The sequence below is a fragment of the Bombina bombina genome, chromosome 2, assembly GCF_027579735.1.
Source record: "Bombina bombina isolate aBomBom1 chromosome 2, aBomBom1.pri, whole genome shotgun sequence".
In the NCBI taxonomy this organism is placed as follows: Eukaryota; Metazoa; Chordata; class Amphibia; order Anura; family Bombinatoridae; genus Bombina; species Bombina bombina.
Genome location: NC_069500.1, coordinates 360,927,229 through 360,954,361, shown reverse-complemented (window position 1 = coordinate 360,954,361; position 27,133 = coordinate 360,927,229). Strand labels below are relative to the sequence as shown.

At 42.6% G+C, this 27,133-nt stretch overlaps 1 protein-coding gene across 1 annotated transcript in view; it reads right to left on the bottom strand.

Moving 5' to 3' along the window:
* The window catches only part of KNTC1 (kinetochore associated 1), a 1,377,837-nt gene that overhangs the window by 628,568 nt on the left and 722,136 nt on the right, over positions 1-27,133 (bottom strand). Inside the window, exon 37 of the mRNA XM_053701768.1 lies at positions 1,870-2,014. Coding sequence (XP_053557743.1) covers positions 1,870-2,014 — 145 coding nt within the window. The remainder of the gene's footprint in view (positions 1-1,869; positions 2,015-27,133) is intronic.

Genomic DNA, 27,133 nt, shown 5'->3' with positions numbered 1-27,133 from the left:
TATACTGAAACTGTTAAGATTGCAAAAGGGAAATAAACATAGACCTGACTCATGGCAATTATAAGTAAAATACATATATTTAAAACTTTATATTAATACATAAAGCGCCAAACCATAGCTGAGAGTGTCTTAATGATACATACTTACCGAAAGACACCCATCCACATATAGCAGATAGCCAAACCAGTACTGAAAACTATCAGCAGAGGTAATGGTATATAAGAGTACATCGTCAATCTGAAAAGGGAGGTAGGAGATGAATCCCTACGACTGATAACAGAGAACCCTTGAAAAGATTTCCCGTGAGAGAAACCATAAAAACAATAGGCGATACTCTCTTCACATCCCTCTGACAAACACTGTACTCTGAGAGGAATTGGGCTTCAGAATGCTTAGAAGCGCTAATCACAGAATAAATCATAAAATTCAAGCACAAACTTCACCACCTCCATAGGAGGAAAAGTTTGTAAAAACTGAATTGTGGGTGTAGTGAGGGGTGTATTTATAGGCATTTTGAAGTTTGGGAAACTTTGCCCCTCCTCGTAGGATTGTATATCCCATACGTCACTAGTTCATGGACTCTTGCCAATTACATGAAAGAAAATGCAAATGCTAAAATTGACAAAAAAGCAAATAGCATAGCCCTCTGACCATAAAGAAGGGAAGGAGCATAGTGGGGTAAAATATAAATACATTTTCTGGCGCCAAGAATGACGCACAACGCAAAAGGAGGTTGAGAAATTATTTGGCGCCAAAAAACATCCGGAAATGCCGCAACTTAAGTCATAACAAACACAAATCCGCGTAAAACATCCTAGCGTCAACTAAGACGCCGGAAATGACAAACTTGCGTCATTACGGACGCATATTCGCACCCAAAAATTCTCGCACCAAGAATGACGCAATATATAACAGCATTTTGCGCCCGCAAGCCTAATTTACCTGCAAGTTTTCAAAGAAAAAACAAGTCAAATTGAAAAACACTATACCCCAGTTAAGACAAACTTCCTAAAACATGATTCCCATAACAAAACTTCCAGACTGCAAAGGGAAATACACATAGACCTGACTCATGGCAAATATAAGTAAAATATAATGATACATACTTACCGAAAGACACCCATCCACATATAGCAGATAGCTAAACCAGTACTGAAAACTATCAGCAGAAGTAATGGTATATAAGAGTATATCATCGATCTGAAAAGGGAGGCAGGAGATGAATCCCTACGACCGATAACAGAGAACCCTTGAAAATATTTCTCACAAGGGAAACCATAAAATCAATAGGCAATAGTCTCTTCACATCCCTCTGACAAACACTGTACCTCCCTCTGAGAGGAATTGGGTTTCAGAATGCTAAGACGCGCTTATCATAAAAGAAATCATAAAGCACAAACTTACTTCACCACCTCCATAGGAGGCAAAGTTTGTAAAACTGAATTGTGGGTGTGGTGAGGGGTGAATTTATAGACATTTTGAGGTTTGGGAACCTTTGCCCCTCCTGGTAGGATTGTATATCCCATACGTCACTAGCTCATGGGCCATATTATTCTATTACTGTAACCCACCTTGCCAAAATGAACTAGTTACAGTGAAATAACAAAACACTCAGATGGAAAAATAAAGGTGTGTTGAAGGACAATATATACCTTAAAACAAACTGGATCTCAGTTCAGTAAAGTATAAGATGGAAATGTATGAATATTTAGAATATATGTGTGATGTTAGAACCCTAGGTCAACCGATTGACCAGTAATAACTTACTTCATGTAAATTTTGTTTAGAATCTCAATTTAATGTGATATTAATCCTACATGGATCTTATGACCCTGATTTCTTTGGAGAGTTAAAATGCAAATTACTCACCAGCAGTACATGGTACCACAGCAGTAGTTATATTGTAAGCGACTGGCAACACAACCAAAGGATCAAGGACAATACCATCTTCGTTAAAGAAATCCTGATAAGTCCACTCTTCATAATTGTCTCTATCTGCTCCAAAAGTGGCACTCTAGGAAAAAAAAAAAAATCTCATATTATGAAAATATAAATAAAGCAATAGCTACAATTCCTACATTAAAAAGGAACTGCATTATGAAATAAGAGTAGCAGCACATATCCAAGAAAAATCTAATGAAAAACTAAATTTATGCTTACCTGATAAATTATTTTTTTTCCGGACATGAAGAGTCCACAACATCATAAAAATTACTAGTGGGCTATTCAATCCTGGCCAGCAGGAGGAGGCAAAAAGCACCCCAGCAAAGCTGTTAAGTGTAACTTTCCTTACCCAAAACCGGCCGAAGGGAAATGGAAAAAGAAGATAACACAAAGGTGTAGCGGTGCCTGAGGTTTAACAAAAAATACTGTCTTAAATAAGGGTGGGGTCGTGGACTCTCCATCTCCGTTTTTTTTTTTTTTATCAGGTAAGCATAAATTTTGTTTTCTTTCCTAAGACAAGGAACGTCCACAACATCATTCCAATTATTAGTGGGAACCAATACCCAAACTAGAGTAAACGAAATGAACATGGAGGGAGAACAAGACATCAGGTTCAAGCCTAAAGTGAAGGCTCCACCGCTTGAAGAACTTTTCTCCAAAAATGAAGCCTCAGCTGAAGCAAAAGTATCAAATTTGTAAAATTTAGAAAAATTATGCAGAGAGGTTAATGTGGCCTCCTTGCAAATCTGTTCCACAGAAGCTTAATTTTTGAAAGCCCAAAAAGAGGAGCCAAGAGTTCAGAAACTCTGCGAGCAGAGGAATTAGCAATAAGAAACAAAACTTTTCAAGATAACTTAATATCTACAGAATGCATTGGCTCAAACGGAGCCTGCTGCAAAACTCTAAGAACTAGGTTAAGGCTCCAAGGAGGAGCAACAGGTTTAAACACAGGCCTGATTCTGACCAAGGCCTGACAAAACGATTGAACATCTGGCACATCCACCAGACATTTGTGTAAAAGAATAGACAGTGCAGAAATCTGAACTTTCAGAGAACTGACTGACATACCCACCTTCAGATCAACCTGGAGAAAAGACAAAATTCTAGGAATCCTGACAATGCTCAAAGAGAAGCCCTTCGATTAACACCAAAATAGATATTTGCATCATACCTCATGGTAAATTTAACGAGTAACAGGCTTGCGAGCCTGAAGCATGGTATCAATGACGGACTCAGCAAATCCACGCTTAGTCAGAACTAAGCGTTCAATCTCTATGCAGTCAACTTCAGAAAAACAAGATTTTGCTGGAGGAAAGGACCCTGAGTTAGAAGGTCCTTCCTCAGAGGTAACCTCCAAGGAGGAAGAGAAGACATCTTCACTAGGTGTGAAAACCAGATCCTGCGAGGCCATGCATGAGCTATTAGGATTACGGACGCTCTCTCCTGTTTGATACATGCAATGTCTCGAGGAAGTGGAGAGCAAAAGGAGGTACGCTAGACCAAAATCTCAAGGAACCGCCAGAGCATCTGAGGATCTCAAGACGCGCCAGACTATATGAGGATTTGCTGACAGCGAACCTTACCGTGGAAGCTTGGCGTTCTGACAAAACGCCATCAGATCCAACTCCGGCACCCCCCATTTGAGGGTTAACCTAGACAACACCGGATGGAGAGCCCACTTCCCGGGATGAAAGGTCTGTCTGCTAGGAAAATCCGCTTTCCAGTTGTCCACTCCTGGAATGTGGATGGCAGATACGAGACAATCGTGAGCTTCCGCCCACTGAATGCGGCGAGTCACCTCCTTTATGGCCAAGGAACTCCGAGTTCCTCCTTGGTGGTTGATGTAAGCCACTGAGGTGATGTTGTCCAACTGGAATCTGATACACAGGGCTAAGGACAACTGAGGCCAAACCATCAAGGCATTGAAGATCGCTCAACTCCAAGATGGTTATGGGGAAAGAAGACTCCTCCTGAGTCCACAGGCCCTGAGCCTTTAATGAGTCCCAGACTGCTACCCAGCCTAGCAGACTGGCGTCCATGGTCATAATCACCCAGGAGGGTCTCCAGAAGCATGTGCTCTGGAACAGATGATCCTGAAAAATCCACCACGAGAGTCTCTTGTCAACTGGTCCAGATCTACCCTCTGAGAAAGATCAGAATGGTATCCGCTACATTTACTGAGCATGTATAACTGTAGAGCTCTCAAATGGAATCAAGCAAAGGGAATGATGTCCATGGAAACGAACAACAGACTAATTACCTGCATGCAATGAGCCACTGATGGCCAAACAGGAGATTGGAGAGAGAGGCAAGAGGAGAGAAGTTTGGATTTTCTGACCTCCGTCAGAAAAATCTTCATAGATAGGGAATCTATGATGGTCCCTAAAGAAACACACCATTGTAGTTGGAACAAGGGAACTCTTCACCAGATTCAGTTTCCATCCGTGGGAACGTAGAAAAGACAACAAGATCTCTGTATGAGAGTTTGCTAGTTCAAAAGATGGCGTCTGAACCAATATGTCCTCCAGGTAACGCACCACTGCAGTTCCCGGAGACATGACAACTGCCATGAGACCCTAGATCCTTTGTGAAAATTCTGGGAGCTGTGGCAAGGCCAAACAGAAGAGCAACAGATTGAAAGTGCTTGTCTAGAAAAGCGAATCTCAGGAACTAGTGATGATCCTAGGAACTGGTGATGATACCTCCTTCAGGTCTATGGAGAATTTTGCCGAGACACAAGTCTAAAATGGGTCGAAAAGTTCCCTCTTTTTTGGGAACCACAAACAGATTTCAATAGAATCCTAGACACTGTTCCCTTACTGGGACTGGAACAATCACTCCCAGGGATGAAAGGTCCTGAACACAGCTTAAGAATGCCTCTCTTTTTACCTGAACCACAGATAATCTTGAGAGGAGGAATCTGCCCCTGGGAGGACAAGTCTTGAACTCTATTTTGTAACCCTGAGATACTATGTCCACAGCCCAAGGGTCTGGGACATTGTGTATCCAAGCTTATCGAAACAAGTCTGCCCCCACTTGATAAATCCCGGACCAGGGGCAGACCCTTCATGCTGACAGCGGACGAAAGCGAAAATTAGAAATTTGACGTCCCTTAGGTCTATTCTGCTTGTCTTGTGGTAGAAAGGACCCCTTTCCGCCGGTAATTTCAGAAATTATCTCCGCCAGACCAGGACCAAAAAGGGTCTTACCTTTATATGGTAGGGACAGGAGCTTGGACTTGGAGGTAACTTCAGTTGACCAAGATTTTAGCCACAGAGCCCTGCGGGCTAGGACAGTGAAGCCAGACATCTTTGCTCCCAGACTAATGACTTGCATGTTGGCATCAGAGATAAAGGAATTGGCCAGTTTGAGAGCCTTAATCCTATCTTGGATCTCCTCTAAAAGAGTCTCCTCTAAAATCAACTCGGACAAAGCATCACACTAATAAGATGCTGCACTTATCGTGGCAATACAAACTGCAAGTTGCCATTGTAGACCCAGATGAACATACATTTTCTTTAAATAAGCCTACAGCTTTTTGTCCATGGAATCCTTAAAAGAACAGCTATCCTCTATAGGAATCATTGTTCTCTTGGCCAGAGTAGAAATAGCCCCTTCTACCTTAGGCACAGTGCCATGAGTCCCGAATGAAGTAAAAAACAGGAAACATCTTTTTAAAGAGGAGACGGGGAAAAAGGAATCCCTGGCTTATCCCATTCCTGTGCAATGATCGCCAACACACGGTTTAGATCAGGAAACACTTCCACAGAGGAAGGAACATCATAGTATTTGTTAAGCTTACTAAATTTTTTAGGGTGGACAGCGACAGAAGAATCAGATTTGTAAAAAATAGACAGTACCTCCTTTAGAAGTAAACAAAGGTGTTCATTCTTAAATCTGAAGTTTACTTCTTCAGAATCAAAGGATTTATACTGTCAGAATCTGAGATTTCTCCCTCAGAAGCTACCGAGGTATCCTCCTCATCAGACATATGGGGGAGGTCAACCTTCGCAGCGGCAGATGAAATAGACACCTTATTATCAGAAATATGCTTTAATTTCCTCTTGCCCTTACACCACCACGGAAAAAGCAGCTAAAGCCTCAGACACCGCAGATGATATCTGTGCAGCAAAATCTACAGGCAAATACACGACCCCAGGAGGCTGAGAGAAACCGCAGGGCATAGTAAGTGATGCCATTGAGGCTTGGGATGTTTGAAGACAAAGCTGTAGCATATCCTGAACAGCATTATCCTGAGAGACAATAGGCTCAAAAGGGAGTAATTTATCTTTAAATGTTAAGGTTCTATCTAAACATGAGGAGCAAAATTTCATAGGCAAAACAATTTGTAACATCATATGTTCACATCTCTTAAGTGAACATTTATAAGTGAGGCACAATGAATTATACAAGGATTGGGAAAGGGATTAGGCAAATTCTATTTTTATACTGAGTTTTATACACTGTCTATTTTGTAACAAATGCACAATATCTCAATATCCCTTTTTGCCACATTTTGTCTATTTAACAAACTACTTTACTCAATTACTCCTTACCCCTCACCACCTGCATTGCTCATTAGCCCATCTCTCCTAACCTCACCTTACTTTTGTATTCATGAACTTTACACATTCCTAAAGACTCTCTCTTCCCCTTGAAACTCATCAAAAAAAAACTCTGGTAACCTTAATCCTCTTGCATCTAAAGCCACCAACCCCTTCACTTGTGCACTATGGAACTCTCACTCTGTTTGCAACAAACTAACTTCTATCCATGAACTCTTTATCTCCCAATCTCTCAATCTTCTGGCTCTCACAGAAACCTGGCTCTCTCCTTCAGACACTGCTTCCTCTGCTGCACTGTCACATGGGGGTCTCCACTTCAGCCACACTCCTAGGTCTGACAATAGACAAGGAGGTGGTGTTGGTATTTTACTTTCCTCTCGTTGAATCTTTCAACAAATACATCCCTTCTCTTCCCTCACCTTTTCTTCATTCGAAACACACGATTAGTTTATTCTCTCTATACGCGTTGCAGTCATATACCACCCAACTGGCTCCGCAACTCTATTTCTAGATTACTTTGCTGCCTGGCTACCTTACTTCCTTTCCTCGGATACCCCTGCCCTCATTCTCGGTGACTTCAACCTCCCTATTGATAATCCCTCTGCCTCCTCTGCAAAACAACTTCTGCAACTCACTTCCTTTTTCGTCCTGTCACAATGGACTGACTCTCCAACTCACAAAGATGGTCACTCCCTTGATCTGATTTTCAGTTATCGATGCACTATCTCAAACTTCAAAAACTCACCTTTTCCTCTTTCTGACCACCACCTCCTCACTTGTACCATCACCTCCCTCCCTACAACTCTCCCTCCTTCTACCCCTCACACTAAACTTCACAGAAGAATCAAGTCATTAGATCAGCAACAGCTCGCTAGCTCTCTCGAACCTCTTCTCTCTTCGCCCCCCCTCCGTTTCCTGTCCTGATGAATCCATCTGCCACTATAACTCCACCCTTACATCGGTCCTTGATAACCTGGCCCCCCCTACCATAGCTCGGAAAACATACACTCATCCTCAGCCCTGGCATATGCCTCTGACACGGTACCTACGCAAATGTTCCCGTACTGCTGAGCGACACTGGAGGAAATCTCGGAGTTCTGCGGACTATCTTAACTATAAGTTCATCTTGAACTCTTACTATTCTGCCCTTAATCTATATAAGCAACATTACTTCTCTACTCTTATCTCTACTCTTTCGTCAAACCCAAAACGTCTGTTCTCCACATTCAATACTCTTCTCCGCCCACCCCCATCTCCCACCACAACTTTTCTCTCAGCCCAAGATTTTGCCCGCTACTTCAACAACAAAATCGACTCCATCAGAAATGAAATCAGCTCTCAACATACTACCGGTCTCCCACCCCCTCAAAAGCTCACAATCATCCAAAACCCACATAGCCATAAATTTAGCTCTTTTGCCCCTGTTACAGAGGATGAAGTTTCTGCCCTTATACTATCCTCTCACCTCACTACCTGTCCCCTCGACCCCATCCCCCTCCCTCTCTTCTACCCTTACCCGTATACTCAACACACATCTTCAACGTCTCCCTCAGCACTGGTATAGTTCCCACATATCTTAAGTATGCATTAGTCACACCTATCCTTAAAAAAATCTTCTCTCGATCCAACCTCCCCATCCAACTACCGCCCTATTTCCCTACTACCTCTTGCCTCAAAACTTCTTGAAAAGCTAGTATATGCACGTCTATCCCATATCCTTACATTAAACTCCCTCCTTGACCCACTGCAATCTGGATTTTGTCCCCTTCACTCAACAGAGACAGCAATTGTTAAGGTTACCAATGACATACTTACAGCAAAATCCAAAGGCCACTTCTCTCTACTTACCCTCCTTGATCTGTCCGCAGCCTTTGATACAGTCGACCACCCTCTTTTGCTCCATACCCTCCAATCCTTTGGCCTCTGTGACACAGCTCTGTCTTGGTTCTCTTCCTATCTGTCTAACTGTACCTTTAGTGTAGCCTTCTCTGAGGTATCCTCTGTCCAGTTACCTCTTTCTGTTGGGCTCTGTCCTCGGTCCCCTTCTCTTCTCAATCTACAAATCCTCACTAGGTTCCTTAATAAAGTCCCACGGGTTTCATTATTTGTATGCCGACGATACCCAAATCTACCTCTCTGCACCAGAACTATCTCCTTCCTTGCTAACCCGTGTCACTAACTGTCTCTCTCACATCTCATCTTGGATGTCCTCTTACTACCCCAAGCTAAATCTCCAAAACTGAGCTCCTTATTTTCCCCCCTTCTTCCAAAATCTCCACCCCCATGTCTCTATAACTGTTGACAATTCCATCATTACCCCAACCTCACATGCCCGATGTCTTGGGGTCACACTTGACTCAGATACTTCTTTCACTCCTCACATTCAGTCCTTAGCTAAAACCTTGCGCTTCCACCTTAAAAAACATAATTTATGCTTACCTGATAAATTCCTTTCTTCTGTAGTGTGATCAGTCCACGGGTCATCATTACTTCTGGGATATTACTCCTCCCCAACAGGAAGTGCAAGAGGATTCACCCAGCAGAGCTGCATATAGCTCCTCCCCTCTACGTCACTCCCAGTCATTCGACCAAGGACCAACGAGAAAGGAAAAGCCAAGGGTGAAGTGGTGACTGGAGTATAAATTAAAAAATATTTACCTGCCTTAAAAACAGGGCGGGCCGTGGACTGATCACACTACAGAAGAAAGGAATTTATCAGGTAAGCATAAATTATGTTTTCTTCTGTTAAGTGTGATCAGTCCACGGGTCATCATTACTTCTGGGATACCAATACCAAAGCAAAAGTACACGGATGACGGGAGGGATAGGCAGGCTCTTTATACAGAAGGAACCACTGCCTGAAGAACCTTTCTCCCAAAAATAGCCTCCGATGAAGCAAAAGTGTCAAATTTGTAAAATTTGGAAAAAGTATGAAGCGAAGACCAAGTTGCAGCCTTGCAAATCTGTTCAACAGAGGCCTCATTCTTGAAGGCCCAAGTGGAAGCCACAGCTCTAGTAGAATGAGCTGTAATTCTTTCAGGAGGCTGCTGTCCAGCAGTCTCATAAGCTAAACGAATTATGCTACGAAGCCAAAAAGAAAGAGAGGTAGCGGAAGCTTTTTGACCTCTCCTCTGCCCAGAGTAAATGACAAACAGAGAAGACGTTTGTCGAAATTCCTTAGTTGCCTGTAAGTAAAATTTTAGAGCACGGACTACATCCAGGTTGTGCAGTAGACGTTCCTTCTTTGAAGAAGGATTTGGGCATAAAGAAGGAACAACAATCTCTTGATTGATATTCCTGTTAGTAACTACCTTAGGTAAGAACCCAGGTTTAGTACGCAGGACTACCTTATCCGAATGAAAAATCAAATACAATGTAAGGCTGATAATTCAGAGACTCTTCGAGCCGAGGAAATAGCCATTAAAAATAGAACTTTCCAAGATAACAACTTTATATCAATGGAATGAAGGGGTTCAAACGGAACGCCCTGTAAAACATTAAGAACAAGGTTTAAACTCCATGGTGGAGCAACAGTTTTAAACACAGGCTTAATTCTGGCCAAAGCCTGACAAAAAGCCTGGACGTCAGGAACTTCTGACAGACGTTTGTGTAACAGAATGGACAGAGCTGAGATCTGTCCCTTTAATGAACTAGCAGATAAACCCTTTTCTAAACCTTCTTGGAGAAAAGACAATATCCTAGGAATCCTAACCTTACTCCAAGAGTAACCTTTGGATTCACACCAATATAGGTATTTACGCCATATCTTATGGTAAATCTTTCTGGTAACAGGTTTCCTAGCCTGTATTAAGGTATCAATAACTGACTCAGAAAATCCACGTCTTGATAAAATCAAGCGTTCAATTTCCAAGCAGTCAGCTTCAGAGAAGTTAGATTTTGATGTTTGAAGGGACCCTGTATCAGAAGGTCCTGTTTCAGAGGTAGAGACCAAGGTGGACAGGATGACATGTCCACCAGGTCTGCATACCAAGTCCTGCGTGGCCACGCAGGTGCTATTAGAATCACTGATGCTCTCTCTTGTTTGATTCTGGCAATCAATCGAGGAAGCAACGGGAAGGGTGGAAACACGTAAGCCATCCTGAAGTCCCAAGGTGCTGTCAGAGCATCTATCAGGACTGCTCCTGGATCCCTGGATCTGGACCCGTAACGAGGAAGCTTGGCGTTCTGTCGAGACGCCATGAGATCTATCTCTGGTTTGCCCCAACGTCGAAGTATTTGGGCAAAGACCTCCGGATGAAGTTCCCACTCCCCCGGATGAAAAGTCTGACGACTTAAGAAATCCGCCTCCCAGTTCTCCACTCCCGAGATGTGGATTGCTGACAGGTGGCAAGAGTGAGACTCTGCCCAGCAAATTATCTTTGATACTTCCATCATAGCTAGGGAGCTTCTTGTCCCTCCCTGATGGTTGATGTAAGCTACAGTCGTGATGTTGTCCGACTGAAACCTGATGAACCCCCGAGTTGTCAACTGGGGCCAAGCCAGGAGGGCATTGAGAACTGCTCTCAATTCCAGAATGTTTATTGGCAGGAGACTCTCCTCCTGACTCCATTGTCCCTGAGCCTTCAGAGAATTCCAGACGGCACCCCAACCTAGAAGGCTGGCGTCTGTTGTTACAATTGTCCAGTCTGGTCTGCTGAATGGCATCCCCCTGGACAGATGTGGCCGAGAAAGCCACCATAGAAGAGAATTTCTGGTCTCTTGATCCAGATTCAGAGAAGGGGATAAGTCTGAGTAATCCCCATTCCACTGACTTAGCATGCACAGTTGCAGTGGTCTGAGGTGTAAGCGTGCAAAGGGTACTATGTCCATTGCCGCTACCATTAAGCCGATTACCTCCATGCATTGAGCCACTGACGGGTGTTGAATGGAATGAAGGGTGCGGCAAGCACTTTGAAGTCTTGTTAGCCTGTCCTCTGTCAGGTAAATCTTCATTTCTACAGAATCTATAAGAGTCCCCAGGAAGAGTGAACGAGTGAACTTTTCTTTTCGTTCACCTTCCATCCATGTGACCTTAGAAATGCCAGCACTAACTCTGTATGAGACTTGGCAGTTTGAAAGCTTGAAGCTTGTATCAGAATGTCGTCTAGGTATGGAGCTACCGAGATTCCCCGCGGTCTTAGTACCGCCAGAAGAGCACCCAGAACCTTTGTGAAGATTCTTGGAGCTGTAGCCAATCCGAATGGAAGAGCCACAAACTGGTAATGCCTGTCTAGGAAGGCAAACCTTAGGTACCGATAATGATCTTTGTGAATCGGTATGTGAAGGTAAGCATCTTTTAAATCTACAGTGGTCATGTATTGACCCTCTTGGATCATAGGTAAAATTGTCCGAATAGTCTCCATCTTGAACGATGGAACTCTTAGGAATTTGTTTAGGATCTTTAAGTCCAGGATTGGTCTGAAAGTTCCCTCTTTTTTGGGAACCACAAACAGATTTGAGTAAAACCCCTGTCCCTGTTCCGATCGTGGAACTGGATGGATTACTCCCATTAACAAGAGCTCTTGTACGCAGCGTAGAAACGCCTCTTTCTTTGTCTGGATTGTTGACAATCTTGACAGATGAAATCTCTCTCTTGGAGGAGAGTATTTGAAGTCCAGAAGGTATCCCTGAGATATTATCTCTAGCGCCCAGGGATCCTGAACATCTCTTGCCCAAGCCTGGGCGAAGAGAGAAAGTCTGCCCCCCACTAGATCCGATCCCGGATCGGGGGCCCTCAATTCATGCTGTTTTAGGGGCAGCAGCAGGTTTCCTAGTCTGCTTGCCCTTGTTCCAGGACTGGTTAGGTTTCCAGCCTTGTCTGTAGCGAGCAACAGCTCCTTCCTGTTTTGGTGCAGAGGAAGTTGATGCTGCTCCTGCTTTGAAATTACGAAAGGAACGAAAATTAGACTGTCTAGACTTGGCTTTGGCTTTGTCCTGAGGCAGGGCATGGCCTTTACCTCCTGTAATGTCAGCGATAATCTCTTTCAACCCGGGCCCGAATAAGGTCTGCCCTTTGAAAGGTATATTAAGCAATTTAGACTTAGAAGTAACATCAGCTGACCAGGATTTTAGCCACAGCGCCCTGCGTGCCTGAATGGCGAATCCTGAATTCTTCGCCGTAAGTTTAGTAAGATGTACTACGGCCTCCGAAATGAATGAATTAGATAGTTTAAGGACTCTAAGCCTGTCCGTAATGTCGTCCAGAGTAGCTGAACCAATGTTCTCTTCCAGAGACTCAATCCAGAATGCCGCTGCAGCCGTGATCAGCGCAATGCATGCAAGGGGTTGCAATATAAAACCTTGTTGAACAAACATTTTCTTAAGGTAACCCTCTAACTTTTTATCCATTGGATCTGAAAAAGCACAGCTATCCTCCACCGGGATAGTGGTACGCTTAGCTAAGGTAGAAACTGCTCCCTCCACCTTAGGGACCGTTTGCCATAAGTCCCTTGTGGTGGCGTCTATTGGAAACATTTTTCTAAATATCGGAGGGGGTGAGAAAGGCACACCGGGTCTATCCCACTCCTTAGTAACAATTTCAGTAAGTCTCTTAGGTATAGGAAAAACCTCAGTACTCGTCGGTACCGCAAAATATTTATCCAACCTACACATTTTCTCTGGTATTGCAACTGTGTTACAATCATTCAGAGCCGCTAACACCTCCCCTAGTAATACACGGAGGTTTTCCAGTTTAAATTTAAAATTTGAAATATCTGAATCCAGTCTGTTTGGATCAGAACCGTCACCCACAGAATGAAGTTCTCCGTCCTCATGTTCTGCCACCTGTGACGCAGTGTCTGACATGGCCCTAATATTATCAGCGCACTCTGTTCTCACCCCAGAGTGATCACGCTTACCTCTTAGTTCTGGTAATTTAGCCAAAACCTCAGTCATAACAGTAGCCATATCCTGTAATGTGATTTGTAATGGCCGCCCAGATGTACTCGGCGCTACAATATCACGCACCTCCCTCTGAGCGGGAGATGTAGGTACTGACACGGGAGGCGAGTTAGTCGGCATAACTCTCCCCTCGTTGTTTGGTGAAATTTGTTCAATTTGTACAGATTGACTTTTATTTAAAGTAGCATCAATACAGTTAGTACATAAATTTCTATTGGGCTCCACTTTGGCATTGCATCAAATGACACAGGTATCATCCTCTGAATCAGACATGTTTAACACACTAGCAAATAAACTTGCAACTTGGAAATACAATTCAATTAGAATAATATTAAAACGTACTGTGCCTTTAAGAAGCACAGAAGATCTATGACAGTTGAAAATTAATAAATTGAAACAGTTATAGCCTCAATCCTTGTAAACAACACAACTTTAGCAAAGGTTTAATCCCATTAGCAAAGATAACAAATTCTGAAAGCAGGAAACAAATTACAGAATAAACGTTTTTTATCTCAGTCAAACTATAATTCTCACAGCTCTGCTGAGAGAAATTACCTCCCTCAAAATAAGTTTTGAAGACCCCTGAGCTCTGTAGAGATGAACCGGATCATGCAGGGAATACAATGAGTTGCTGACTGAAATATTTGATGCATAGTAAAAGCGCCAAAAAACGGCCCCTCCCCCTCACACACAGCAGTGAGGGAGAACAGAAACTGTCAGAAAAACAGATTAAGCAACTGCCAAGTGGAAAAATAGTGCCCAAACATTTATTCACACAGTACCTCAGCAAATGAAAACGATTTTACATTCCAGCAAAAACGTTAAACATAATCTCTAGTTATTAAACAGCTTTATGTATTTCTTACAGTGTAATTCTAGTGAAGTACCATTCCCCAGAATACTGAAGTGTAAAGTATACATACATGACATTATATCGGTATGGCAGGATTTTCTCATCAATTCCATTGTCAGAAAATAAAAACTGCTACATACCTCTATGCAGATTCATCTGCCCGCTGTCCCCTGATCTGAAGTTTACCTCACTCCTCAGATGGCCGAGAACAGCAATATGATCTTAACTACTCCGGCTAAAATCATAGCAAAACTCTGGTAGATTCTTCTTCAAACTCTGCCAGAGAGGTAATAACACACTCCGGTGCTATTTTAAAATAACAAACTTTTGATTGAAGATATAAAACTAAGTATAATCACCATAGTCCTCTCACACATCCTATCTAGTCGTTGGGTGCAAGAGAATGACTGGGAGTGACGTAGAGGGGAGGAGCTATATGCAGCTCTGCTGGGTGAATCCTCTTGCACTTCCTGTTGGGGAGGAGTAATATCCCAGAAGTAATGATGACCCGTGGACTGATCACACTTAACAGAAGAAACATTGCTAAAATTAGACATTTCCTTACCAAGACACAACAAAGATTTTAATTCACTCTCTCATCCTTTCCTGCCTCTCTCTCCATTTGATCCCTGTATCCCTGTAATTTTTTTTAAAATATACCACCCATGTTCATAGCGATGCGGAACCTGTTGGCGCTCTACAAATAAATGATAATAATAATAATAAAATTGGATGGCCAAGTATGGTTATTGCAGGATGCCACGATATCGAGGCATCACTGCAATAACCGGAAAGTGGCTGGAACTGATCAGGATCGCTTCCACCACCTTCCAAGACTGACGGCGTACGGGGTACGTCCTCGGTCGATAATTGTATTTTTTTTTAGAGGACGTACCCTGAACGTCGTCGGTCCTTAAGGGGTTAAAAGGAATAAAGGGTTAATACAGCTAATAAATAGGTGAACTTGGCAGCTAAAAAATTAGTCCTGATGAGGCCCAGAAACTACCGCAGTGCATGATGGGCGAAACTTGTGTTGACTGCAGGCTGCATTCTGAAATGATCCTTTGATGGGTACCTGACCGCTGAATTTGTGTACTAAAAGCACCAAGCAGGAATTTGCAGCAGGTGAAAAGAGTCATACTTTTCTTTAAGAGCTGGTTAGCCGCAGTGAATGAAAGTTTGCAACTACAAGCCACCAGCTGAAGTAGAAAAGGAAAAGTTGTGTGTAAAGAGCTGGTGACCCATATTGAAAGGCATCAGCTGAAAACACACAGCGGAGTCTAGTACTTACTTCGGAGGATCGTTTGTTTTGTATCTTTGCATTAATTTACAAATGCTACCATTAGCCAGGAGGTTCAGAGGAATGAATGTGAGCTAGCGGTGGTAAGCATAAGTGATGAATTGTTTGCAATACAGCATCTTTGTTTATCTATTCAAGAGACTCCCCTTTTTGCTTCTTTATCAAGAACATTTCAATCATGCTTGTTTGTGCCTCTTTGCTCTTTTGTATGGATTTGAAGAAATATAAGCATAAAATCGCCTAAAGAGAGCAACAATAACATAATTTATGCTTACCTGATAAATTTATTTCTCTTGTGGTGTATCCAGTCCATGGATCATCCATTACATGTGGGATATTCTCCTTCCCAACAGGAAGTTGCAAGAGGATCACCCACAGCAGAGCTGTCTATATAGCTCCTCCCCTAACTGCCATATCCAGTCATTCGACCAAAGACAAGCAAGAGAAAGGAGAAACCATAGGGTGCAGTGGTGACTGTAGTTTAAATTTAAAAATTACCTGCCTTAAAATGACAGGGCAGGCCGTGGACTGGATACACCACAAGAGAAATAAATTTATCAGGTAAGCATAAATTGTGTTTTCTCTTGTAAGGTGTATCCAGTCCACGGATCATCCATTACTTGTGGGATACCAATGCCAAAGCTAAAGTACATGGATGAAGGGAGGGACAAGGCAGGTACTTAAACGGAAGGTACCACTGCCTGTAAAACCTTTCTCCCAAAAATAGCCTCCGAAGAAGCAAAAGTATCAAATTTGTAGAATTTTGAAAAGGTATGAAGCGAAGACCAAGTCGCCGCCTTGCAAATCTGTTCAACAGAAGTCTCATTTTTAAAGGCCCAAGTGGAAGCCACAGCTCTAGTAGAATGAGCTGTAATCCTTTCAGGAGGCTGCTGTCCAGCAGTCTCATAGGCTATGCGGATTATGCTTCTTAGCCAAAAAGAAAGAGAGGTTGCGGAAGCCTTTTGACCAGAGTAGACTACAAACAAAGCAAATGTTTGACGAAAATCTTTAGTAGCTTGTAAGTAAAACTTTAAAGCATGAACCACGTCCAGATTGTGTAATAGACGTTCCTTCTTTGAAGAAGGATTAGGACACAAGGATGGAACAACAATCTCTTGATTGATATTCTTGTTAGATACCACCTTAGGTAAAAACCCAGGTTTGGTACACAGGACTACCTTATCCGAATGGAAAATCAGATAAGGAGAATCACATTGTAAGGCAGATAACTCGGAGACTCTACGAGCCGAGGAAATAGCTACCAAAAAAAAGAACTTTCCAAGATAAAAGTTTGATATCTATGGAATGAAGAGGTTCAAACGGAACTCCTTGAAGAACCTTAAGAACCAAATTTAAGCTCCATGGCGGAGCAACAGGTTTAAACACAGGCTTGATTCTAACTAAAGCCTGACAAAATGCCTGAACGTCTGGAACATCTGCCAGACGCTTGTGCAAAAGAGTAGACAGAGCAGAAATCTGTCCCTTTAAGGAACTAGGTGACAATCCTTTTTCCAAACCTTCTTGGAGAAAAGATAATATCCTGGGAATCCTGACCTTACTCCATGAGAAACCCTTGGATTCACAGCAATAAAGATATTTACGCCATATCTTATGATAAATTTTCCTGGTGACAGGCTTTCGTGCCTGTATTAAGGTATCAATGACTGACTCGGAGAAGCCACGCTTTGATAAAATCAAGCGTTCAATCTCCATGCAGTCAGTCTCAGAGAAATTAGATTTGGATGGTGGAAAGGACCCTGAAGTAGAAGGTCCTGTCTCAGAGGCAGAGTCCATGGTGGAAAGGATGACATGTCCACTAGATCTGCATACCAGGTCCTGCGTGGCCACGCAGGCGCTATCAAAATCACTGATGCTCTCTCCTGCTTGATCTTGGCAATCAGTCGAGGGAGCAGAGGAAAAGGTGGAAACACATAAGCCAGGTTAAAAGACCAGGGCGCTGCTAGAGCATCTATCAGCGTCGCCTTGGGATCCCTGGTCTGGATCCGTAACAAGGAAGTTTGGCGTTCTGGCGAGACGCCATGAGATCCAGTTCTGGTTTGCCCCAACGATGAATCAATTGTGCAAACACCTTCCGGATGGAGTTCCCACTCCCCCGGATGAAAAGTCTGACGACTTAGAAAATCCGCCTCCCAGTTCTCTACACCTGGGATATGGATAGCTGATAGGTGGCAAGAGTGAATCTCTGCCCAGCGAATTATCTTTGAGACTTCTAACATCGCTAGGGAACTCCTTGTTCCCCCTTGATGGTTGATGTAAGCCACAGTCGTGATGTTGTCCGACTGAAATCTGATGAACCTCATTGTCGCTAGCTGAGGCCAAGCCTGAAGAGCATTGAATATCGCTCTCAGTTCCAGAATATTTATTGGAAGGAGTGTCTCCTCCTGAGTCCACGATCCCTGAGCCTTCAGGGAGTTCCAGACTGCACCCCAACCTAGAAGGCTGGCATCTGTGGTTACAATTGTCCAATCTGGCCTGCGAAAGGTCATACCTTTGGACAGATAGACCCGAGATAGCCACCAGAGAAGAGAATCCCTGGTCTCTTGATCCAGATTTAGTAGATGGGACAAATCTGTGTAATCCCCGTTCCACTGACTGAGCATGCATAGTTGCAGCGGTCTGAGATGTAAGCGTGCAAACGGCACTATGTCCATTGCCGCTTCCATTAAGCCGATTACTTCCATACACTGAGCCACCGAAGGGCGCGGAATGGAATGAAGAACACTGCAGGAATTTAGAAGCTTTGATAACCTGGACTCCGTCAGGTAAATTTTCATTTCTACAGAACCTATCAGAGTCCCTAGGAAGGAAACTCTTGTGAGTGGAGATAGAGAACACATTTCCTCGTTCACTTTCCACCCATGCGACCTCAGAAATGCCAGTACTACGTCCATATGAGACTTGGCAATTTGGAAGTTTGACGCCTGTATCAGGATGTCGTCTAAATAAGGGGCCACTGCTATGCCCCGCGGCCTTAGGACCGCCAGAAGCGACCCTAGAACCTTCGTAAAGATTCTTGGGGTTTGTAGCTAATCCAAAGGGAAGAGCTACAAACTGGTAATGCCTTTGATTTGGACCTGTCCTGAGGAAGGGCATGATATTTTCCTCCAGTGATATCAGCAATAATCTCCTTCAAACCAGGCCCAAATAGGGTCTGCCCTTTGAAGGGAATGTTAAGCAGCTTAGATTTTGAAGTCACGTCAGCTGACCATGATTTAAGCCAAAGCGCCCTGCGCGCCTGTATAGCAAAACCAGAATTCTTAGCCGTTAGTTTAGTCAAATGAACAATGGCATCAGAAACAAAAGAATTGGCTAGCTTAAGTGCTCTAAGTTTGCCAAGTATGTCATCCAATGGAGGCGCTACCTGTAAAGCCTCTTCCAGAGACTCAAACCAGAACGCCGCAGCAGCAGTGACAGGAGCAATGCATGCAAGGGGCTGTAGGATAAAACCTTGTTGAATAAACATTTTCTTAAGGTAACCTTCTAATTTTTTATCCATTGGATCTGAAAAAGCACAACTGTCCTCGACAGGGATAGTAGTACGCTTTGCTAGAGTAGAGACTGCTCCCTCCACCTTAGGGACTGTCTGCCATAAGTCCCGTGTGGTGGCGTCTATAGGAAACATTTTTCTAAAAATAGGAGGGGGAGAGAACGGCACATCTGGTCTATCCCATTCCTTAGTAATAATTTCTGTAAACCTTTTAGGTATTGGAAAAACATCAGTACACACCGGCACTGCATAGTATTTATCCAGTCTACACAATTTCTCTGGCACTGCAATTGTATCACAGTCATTCAGAGCAGCTAAAACCTCCCTGAGCAATACGCGGAGGTGTTAAAGCTTAAATTTAAATGTAGAAATATCAGAATCAGGTATCTTTCCTGAGTCAGAAACATCACCCACAGACTGAAGCTCTCCTTCCTCAGCTTCTGCATATTGTGAGGCAGTATCAGACATGGTTCTTAAAGCGTCAGTATGCTCTGCATTTCGTCTAACCCCAGAGCTATCTCGCTTACCCCTAAATTCAGGTAGTCTGGCTAATACCGCTGACAGTTTAATATCCATGACTGCCGCCATGTCTTGTAAAGTAATCGCTATGGGCGCCCTAGATGTACTTGGCGCCATTTGAGCGGGAGTCCCTTGAGCGGGAGTCAAAGGATCTGACACGTGGGGAGAGTTAGTCGGCATAACTTCCCCCTCGTCAGATTCCTCTGGTGATAATTTTTTTAAAGACAGAATATGATCTTTATTGCTTAAAGTGAAATCAGTACATTTGGTACACATTCTAAGAGGGGGTTCCACCATGGCTTTTAAACATAATGAACAAGGAGTTTCCTCTATGTCAGACATGTTTGTACAGACTAGCAATGAGACTAGCAAGCTTGAAAAACACTTTAAATCAAGTTAACAAGCAAATATAAAAAACGGTACTGTGCCTTTAAGGGAAACAAATTTTGTCAAAATTTGTAAAACAGTGAAAAAAGGCAGTAAATCAAACGAAATTTTTACAGTGTATGTAATAAGCTAACAGAGCATTGCACCCACTTGCAAATGGATGATTAACCCTTTAGTTCAAAAAACGGATCAAAAAAAACGATATAGACGTTTTTTTTAACAGTCACAACAAACTGCCACAGCTCTGCTGTGGCCCTACCTTCCCCAATAAACTACTTTGGGCCCTTAAGAGGTGTCCTGTAGCATTCAGGGGACTTCTGAGGAAAACTGGATGTCTAAGTCTGTAATCTTAACTGCGCAAAAAAGCGCTAAAATAGGCCCCTCCTACTCATACTATAACAGTGTAAAGCCTCAGGAAACTGTTTCTAGGCAAAAATAAAGCCAGCCATGTGGAAAAAACTAGGCCCCAATAAAGTTTTATCACCAAAGCATATATAAAAACGATTAAACATGCCAGCAAACGTTTTATATTGCATTTTTATAAGGGTATTACCCCTGAGAGTAAGTATGATACCAGTCGCTATTAAATCACGGTATCAGCAGCATTTTCTAGCATTTCCAATTCTAGAAAACAATTGTAACTGCACATACCTCATAGCAGAGTAAACTGCACGCCATTCTCCCGCTGAAGTTACCTCTCTCCTCAGACATATGTGAGAACAGCAATGGATCTTAGTTACAACCTGCTAAGATCATAGAAAACTCAGGCAGATTCTTCTTCTATTTACTGCCTGAGATAAAATAGTACAACTCCGGTACCATTTAAAAATAACAAACTTTTGATCGAAGAAAAAAAAAAATAACTATATTTCACCACTCTCTCTTACTACCTCCATGCTTGTTGAGAGTTGCAAGAGAATAACTGGATATGGCAGTTAGGGGAGGAGCTATATAACAGCTCTGCTGTGGGTGTCCTCTTGCAACTTCCTGTTGGGAATGAGAATATCCCACAAGTAATGGATGATCCGTGGACTGGATACACCTTACAAGAGAAATACTTGCCTTAAAATGACAGGGCGGGCCATGGACTGGATACACCACAAGAGAAATAAATTTATCAGGTAAGCATAAATTATGTTTTCTCTTGTAAGGTGTATCCAGTCCACGGATCATCCATTACTTGTGGGATACCAATACCAAAGCTAAAGTACACGGATGAAGGGAGGGACAAGGCAGGTACTTAAACGGAAGGTACCACTGCCTGTAAAACCTTTCTCCCAAAAATAGCCTCCGAAGAAGTAAAAGTATCAAATTTATAGAATTTTGAAAAGGTATGAAGCGAAGACCAAGTCGCCGCCTTGCAAATCTGTTCAACAGAAGCCTCATTTTTAAGGGCCCATGTGGAAGCCACAGCTCTAGTAGAATGAGCTGTAATCCTTTTAGGAGGCTGCTGGCCAGCAGTCTCATAAGCTAAGCGTATTATACATCTTAGCCAAAACGAAAGAGAAGTTGCCGAAGCCTTTTGGCCTCTCCTCTGTCCAGAGTAGACAACAAACAAAGCAGATGTTTGACGAAAATCTTTAGTAGCTTGTAAATAATACTTTAAAGCACGAACCATGTCAAGATTGTGTAATAGACGTTCCTTCTTTGAAGAAGGATTAGGACACAATGACGGAACAACAATCTCTTGATTGATATTCTTATTAGATACCACCTTAGGTAAAAACCCAGGTTTGGTACGCAAAACTACCTTATCTGCATGGAAGATCAGATAAGGGGAATCACATTGTAAGGCAGATAACTCGGAAACTCTACGAGCCGAGGAAATAGCTACCAAAAATAGAACTTTCCAAGATAAAAGTTTGATATCTATGGAATGAAAAGGTTCAAACGGAACCCCTTGAAGAACTTTAAGAACCAAATTTAAACTCCATGGCGGAGCAACAGGTTTAAACACAGGCTTGATTCTAACTAAAGCCTGACAAAATGCCTGAACGTCTGGAACATCCGCCAGACGCATGTGCACCTGAGGAAGGGCATGACCTTTTCCTCCAGTGATATCAGAAATGATCTCCTTCAAACCAGGCCCGAATAGGGTTTGCCCCTTGAAGGGAATGTTAAGCAGCTTAGACTTTGAAGTCACGTCAGCTGACCATGATTTAAGTCATAGCGCCCTGCGCGCCTGAATAGCAAAACCAGAATTCTTAGCCGTTAGTTTAGTCAAATGAACAATGGCATCAGAAACAAAAGAATTGGCTAGCTTAAGTGCTCTAAGCTTGTCAATTATGTCATCCAATGGAGTCTCTACCTGTAAAGCCTCTTCCAGAGACTCAAACCAGAAAGCCGCAGCAGCAGTGACTGGGGCAATGCATGCAAGGGGCTGTAGAATAAAACCTTGTTGAATAAACATTTTCTTAAGGTAACCCTCTAACTTTTTATCCATTGGATCTGAGAAAGCACAACTGTCCTCGACAGGGATAGTAGTACGCTTAGCTAGGGTAGAAACTGCTCCCTCCACCTTAGGGACTGTCTGCCATAAGTCCCGTGTGGTGGCATCTATCGGAAACATTTTCTTAAAAATAGGAGGGGGAGAGAACGGCACCCCTGGGCTATCCCATTCCTTAGTAATAATTTCTGTAAACCTTTTAGGTATTGGTAAAACATCAGTGCACACCGGCACTGCATAGTATTTATCCAATCTACACAATTTTTCTGGCAGTGCAATTGTATCACAGTCATTCAGAGCAGCTAAAACCTCCCTGAGCAATACGCGGAGGTGTTAAAGCTTAAATTTAAATGTAGAAATATCAGAATCAGGTATCTTTCCTGAGTCAGAAACATCACCCACAGACTGAAGCTCTCCTTCCTCAGCTTCTGCATATTGTGAGGCAGTATCAGACATGGTTCTTAAAGCGTCAGTATGCTCTGCATTTCGTCTAACCCCAGAGCTATCTCGCTTACCCCTAAATTCAGGTAGTCTGGCTAATACCGCTGACAGTTTAATATCCATGACTGCCGCCATGTCTTGTAAAGTAATCGCTATGGGCGCCCTAGATGTACTTGGCGCCATTTGAGCGGGAGTCCCTTGAGCGGGAGTCAAAGGATCTGACACGTGGGGAGAGTTAGTCGGCATAACTTCCCCCTCGTCAGATTCCTCTGGTGATAATTTTTTTAAAGACAGAATATGATCTTTATTGCTTAAAGTGAAATCAGTACATTTGGTACACATTCTAAGAGGGGGTTCCACCATGGCTTTTAAACATAATGAACAAGGAGTTTCCTCTATGTCAGACATGTTTGTACAGACTAGCAATGAGACTAGCAAGCTTGAAAAACACTTTAAATCAAGTTAACAAGCAAATATAAAAAACGGTACTGTGCCTTTAAGGGAAACAAATTTTGTCAAAATTTGTAAAACAGTGAAAAAAGGCAGTAAATCAAACGAAATTTTTACAGTGTATGTAATAAGCTAACAGAGCATTGCACCCACTTGCAAATGGATGATTAACCCTTTAGTTCAAAAAACGGATCAAAAAAAACGATATAGACGTTTTTTTTAACAGTCACAACAAACTGCCACAGCTCTGCTGTGGCCCTACCTTCCCCAATAAACTACTTTGGGCCCTTAAGAGGTGTCCTGTAGCATTCAGGGGACTTCTGAGGAAAACTGGATGTCTAAGTCTGTAATCTTAACTGCGCAAAAAAGCGCTAAAATAGGCCCCTCCTACTCATACTATAACAGTGTAAAGCCTCAGGAAACTGTTTCTAGGCAAAAATAAAGCCAGCCATGTGGAAAAAACTAGGCCCCAATAAAGTTTTATCACCAAAGCATATATAAAAACGATTAAACATGCCAGCAAACGTTTTATATTGCATTTTTATAAGGGTATTACCCCTGAGAGTAAGTATGATACCAGTCGCTATTAAATCACGGTATCAGCAGCATTTTCTAGCATTTCCAATTCTAGAAAACAATTGTAACTGCACATACCTCATAGCAGAGTAAACTGCACGCCATTCTCCCGCTGAAGTTACCTCTCTCCTCAGACATATGTGAGAACAGCAATGGATCTTAGTTACAACCTGCTAAGATCATAGAAAACTCAGGCAGATTCTTCTTCTATTTACTGCCTGAGATAAAATAGTACAACTCCGGTACCATTTAAAAATAACAAACTTTTGATCGAAGAAAAAAAAAAATAACTATATTTCACCACTCTCTCTTACTACCTCCATGCTTGTTGAGAGTTGCAAGAGAATAACTGGATATGGCAGTTAGGGGAGGAGCTATATAACAGCTCTGCTGTGGGTGTCCTCTTGCAACTTCCTGTTGGGAATGAGAATATCCCACAAGTAATGGATGATCCGTGGACTGGATACACCTTACAAGAGAAATACTTGCCTTAAAATGACAGGGCGGGCCATGGACTGGATACACCACAAGAGAAATAAATTTATCAGGTAAGCATAAATTATGTTTTCTCTTGTAAGGTGTATCCAGTCCACGGATCATCCATTACTTGTGGGATACCAATACCAAAGCTAAAGTACACGGATGAAGGGAGGGACAAGGCAGGTACTTAAACGGAAGGTACCACTGCCTGTAAAACCTTTCTCCCAAAAATAGCCTCCGAAGAAGTAAAAGTATCAAATTTATAGAATTTTGAAAAGGTATGAAGCGAAGACCAAGTCGCCGCCTTGCAAATCTGTTCAACAGAAGCCTCATTTTTAAGGGCCCATGTGGAAGCCACAGCTCTAGTAGAATGAGCTGTAATCCTTTTAGGAGGCTGCTGGCCAGCAGTCTCATAAGCTAAGCGTATTATACATCTTAGCCAAAACGAAAGAGAAGTTGCCGAAGCCTTTTGGCCTCTCCTCTGTCCAGAGTAGACAACAAACAAAGCAGATGTTTGACGAAAATCTTTAGTAGCTTGTAAATAATACTTTAAAGCACGAACCATGTCAAGATTGTGTAATAGACGTTCCTTCTTTGAAGAAGGATTAGGACACAATGACGGAACAACAATCTCTTGATTGATATTCTTATTAGATACCACCTTAGGTAAAAACCCAGGTTTGGTACGCAAAACTACCTTATCTGCATGGAAGATCAGATAAGGGGAATCACATTGTAAGGCAGATAACTCGGAAACTCTACGAGCCGAGGAAATAGCTACCAAAAATAGAACTTTCCAAGATAAAAGTTTGATATCTATGGAATGAAAAGGTTCAAACGGAACCCCTTGAAGAACTTTAAGAACCAAATTTAAACTCCATGGCGGAGCAACAGGTTTAAACACAGGCTTGATTCTAACTAAAGCCTGACAAAATGCCTGAACGTCTGGAACATCCGCCAGACGCATGTGCACCTGAGGAAGGGCATGACCTTTTCCTCCAGTGATATCAGAAATGATCTCCTTCAAACCAGGCCCGAATAGGGTTTGCCCCTTGAAGGGAATGTTAAGCAGCTTAGACTTTGAAGTCACGTCAGCTGACCATGATTTAAGTCATAGCGCCCTGCGCGCCTGAATAGCAAAACCAGAATTCTTAGCCGTTAGTTTAGTCAAATGAACAATGGCATCAGAAACAAAAGAATTGGCTAGCTTAAGTGCTCTAAGCTTGTCAATTATGTCATCCAATGGAGTCTCTACCTGTAAAGCCTCTTCCAGAGACTCAAACCAGAAAGCCGCAGCAGCAGTGACTGGGGCAATGCATGCAAGGGGCTGTAGAATAAAACCTTGTTGAATAAACATTTTCTTAAGGTAACCCTCTAACTTTTTATCCATTGGATCTGAGAAAGCACAACTGTCCTCGACAGGGATAGTAGTACGCTTAGCTAGGGTAGAAACTGCTCCCTCCACCTTAGGGACTGTCTGCCATAAGTCCCGTGTGGTGGCATCTATCGGAAACATTTTCTTAAAAATAGGAGGGGGAGAGAACGGCACCCCTGGGCTATCCCATTCCTTAGTAATAATTTCTGTAAACCTTTTAGGTATTGGTAAAACATCAGTGCACACCGGCACTGCATAGTATTTATCCAATCTACACAATTTTTCTGGCAGTGCAATTGTATCACAGTCATTCAGAGCAGCTAAAACCTCCCTGAGCAATACGCGGAGGTGTTCAAGCTTAAATTTAAATGTTGACATATCAGAATCAGGTTGAATCCTCTTCCCCAAGTCAGAAACATCACCCACAGAAAGAATCTCTCCTTCCTCAGCTTCTGCATATTGTGAGGGAGTATTAGACATAGCTACTAAAGCGTCAGTATGCTCTGTATTTCTTCTAACTCCAGAGCTATCTCGCTTTCCTCGTAACCCAGGTAGTCTGGCTAATACCGCTGACAGTGTATTATCCATGACTGCCGCCATGTCTTGTAAAGTAAACGCCATGGGCGCACTAGATGTACTTGGCGCCATTTGAGCGTGAGTCCCTTGAGCGGGAGTCAAAGGGTCTGACACGTGGGGCGAGTTAGTCGGCATAACTTCCCCCTCGTCAGATTCCTCTGGTGATACATTTTTTAAAGACAGAATATGGTCTTTATTACTTAAAGTGAAATCAGTACATTTGGTACACATTCTAAGAGGGGGTTCTACCATGGCTTCTAAACATAATGAACAAGGAGTTTCCTCTATGTCAGACATGTTTAAACAGACTAGCAATGAGACCAGCAAGCTTGGAAAACACTTTAAATCAAGTTAACAAGCAAAAAATAAAAACGGTACTGTGCCTTTAAGAAAAATAAAAAAAGTCAGAATTTGAAAAACAGTGAAAAAAAGCAGTAAATCAAACGAAATTTTTACAGTGTGTATAATAAGCTAACAGAGCATTGCACCCACTTGCAAATGGATGATTAACCCCTTAGTTCAAAAAACTGATCAAAAAATTGATAGACGTTTTTTAACAGTCACAACAAACTGCCACAGCTCTGCTGTGGCCCTACCTTCCCAAACAAACGACTTTGGAAAGCCTAAGAGCCCTTTAAGAGAGGTCCTATAGCATTCAGGGGACTCCTGGAGGAAAGCTGGATGTCTCAGTCTGTAAAAGTTACTGCACAATAAAGAGCTAAATTAGGCCCCTCCCACTCATGTCTAAACAGTGGAAAGCCTAAGGAAACTGTTTCTAGGCAAATTTAAGCCAGCCATGTGGAAAAAAACTAG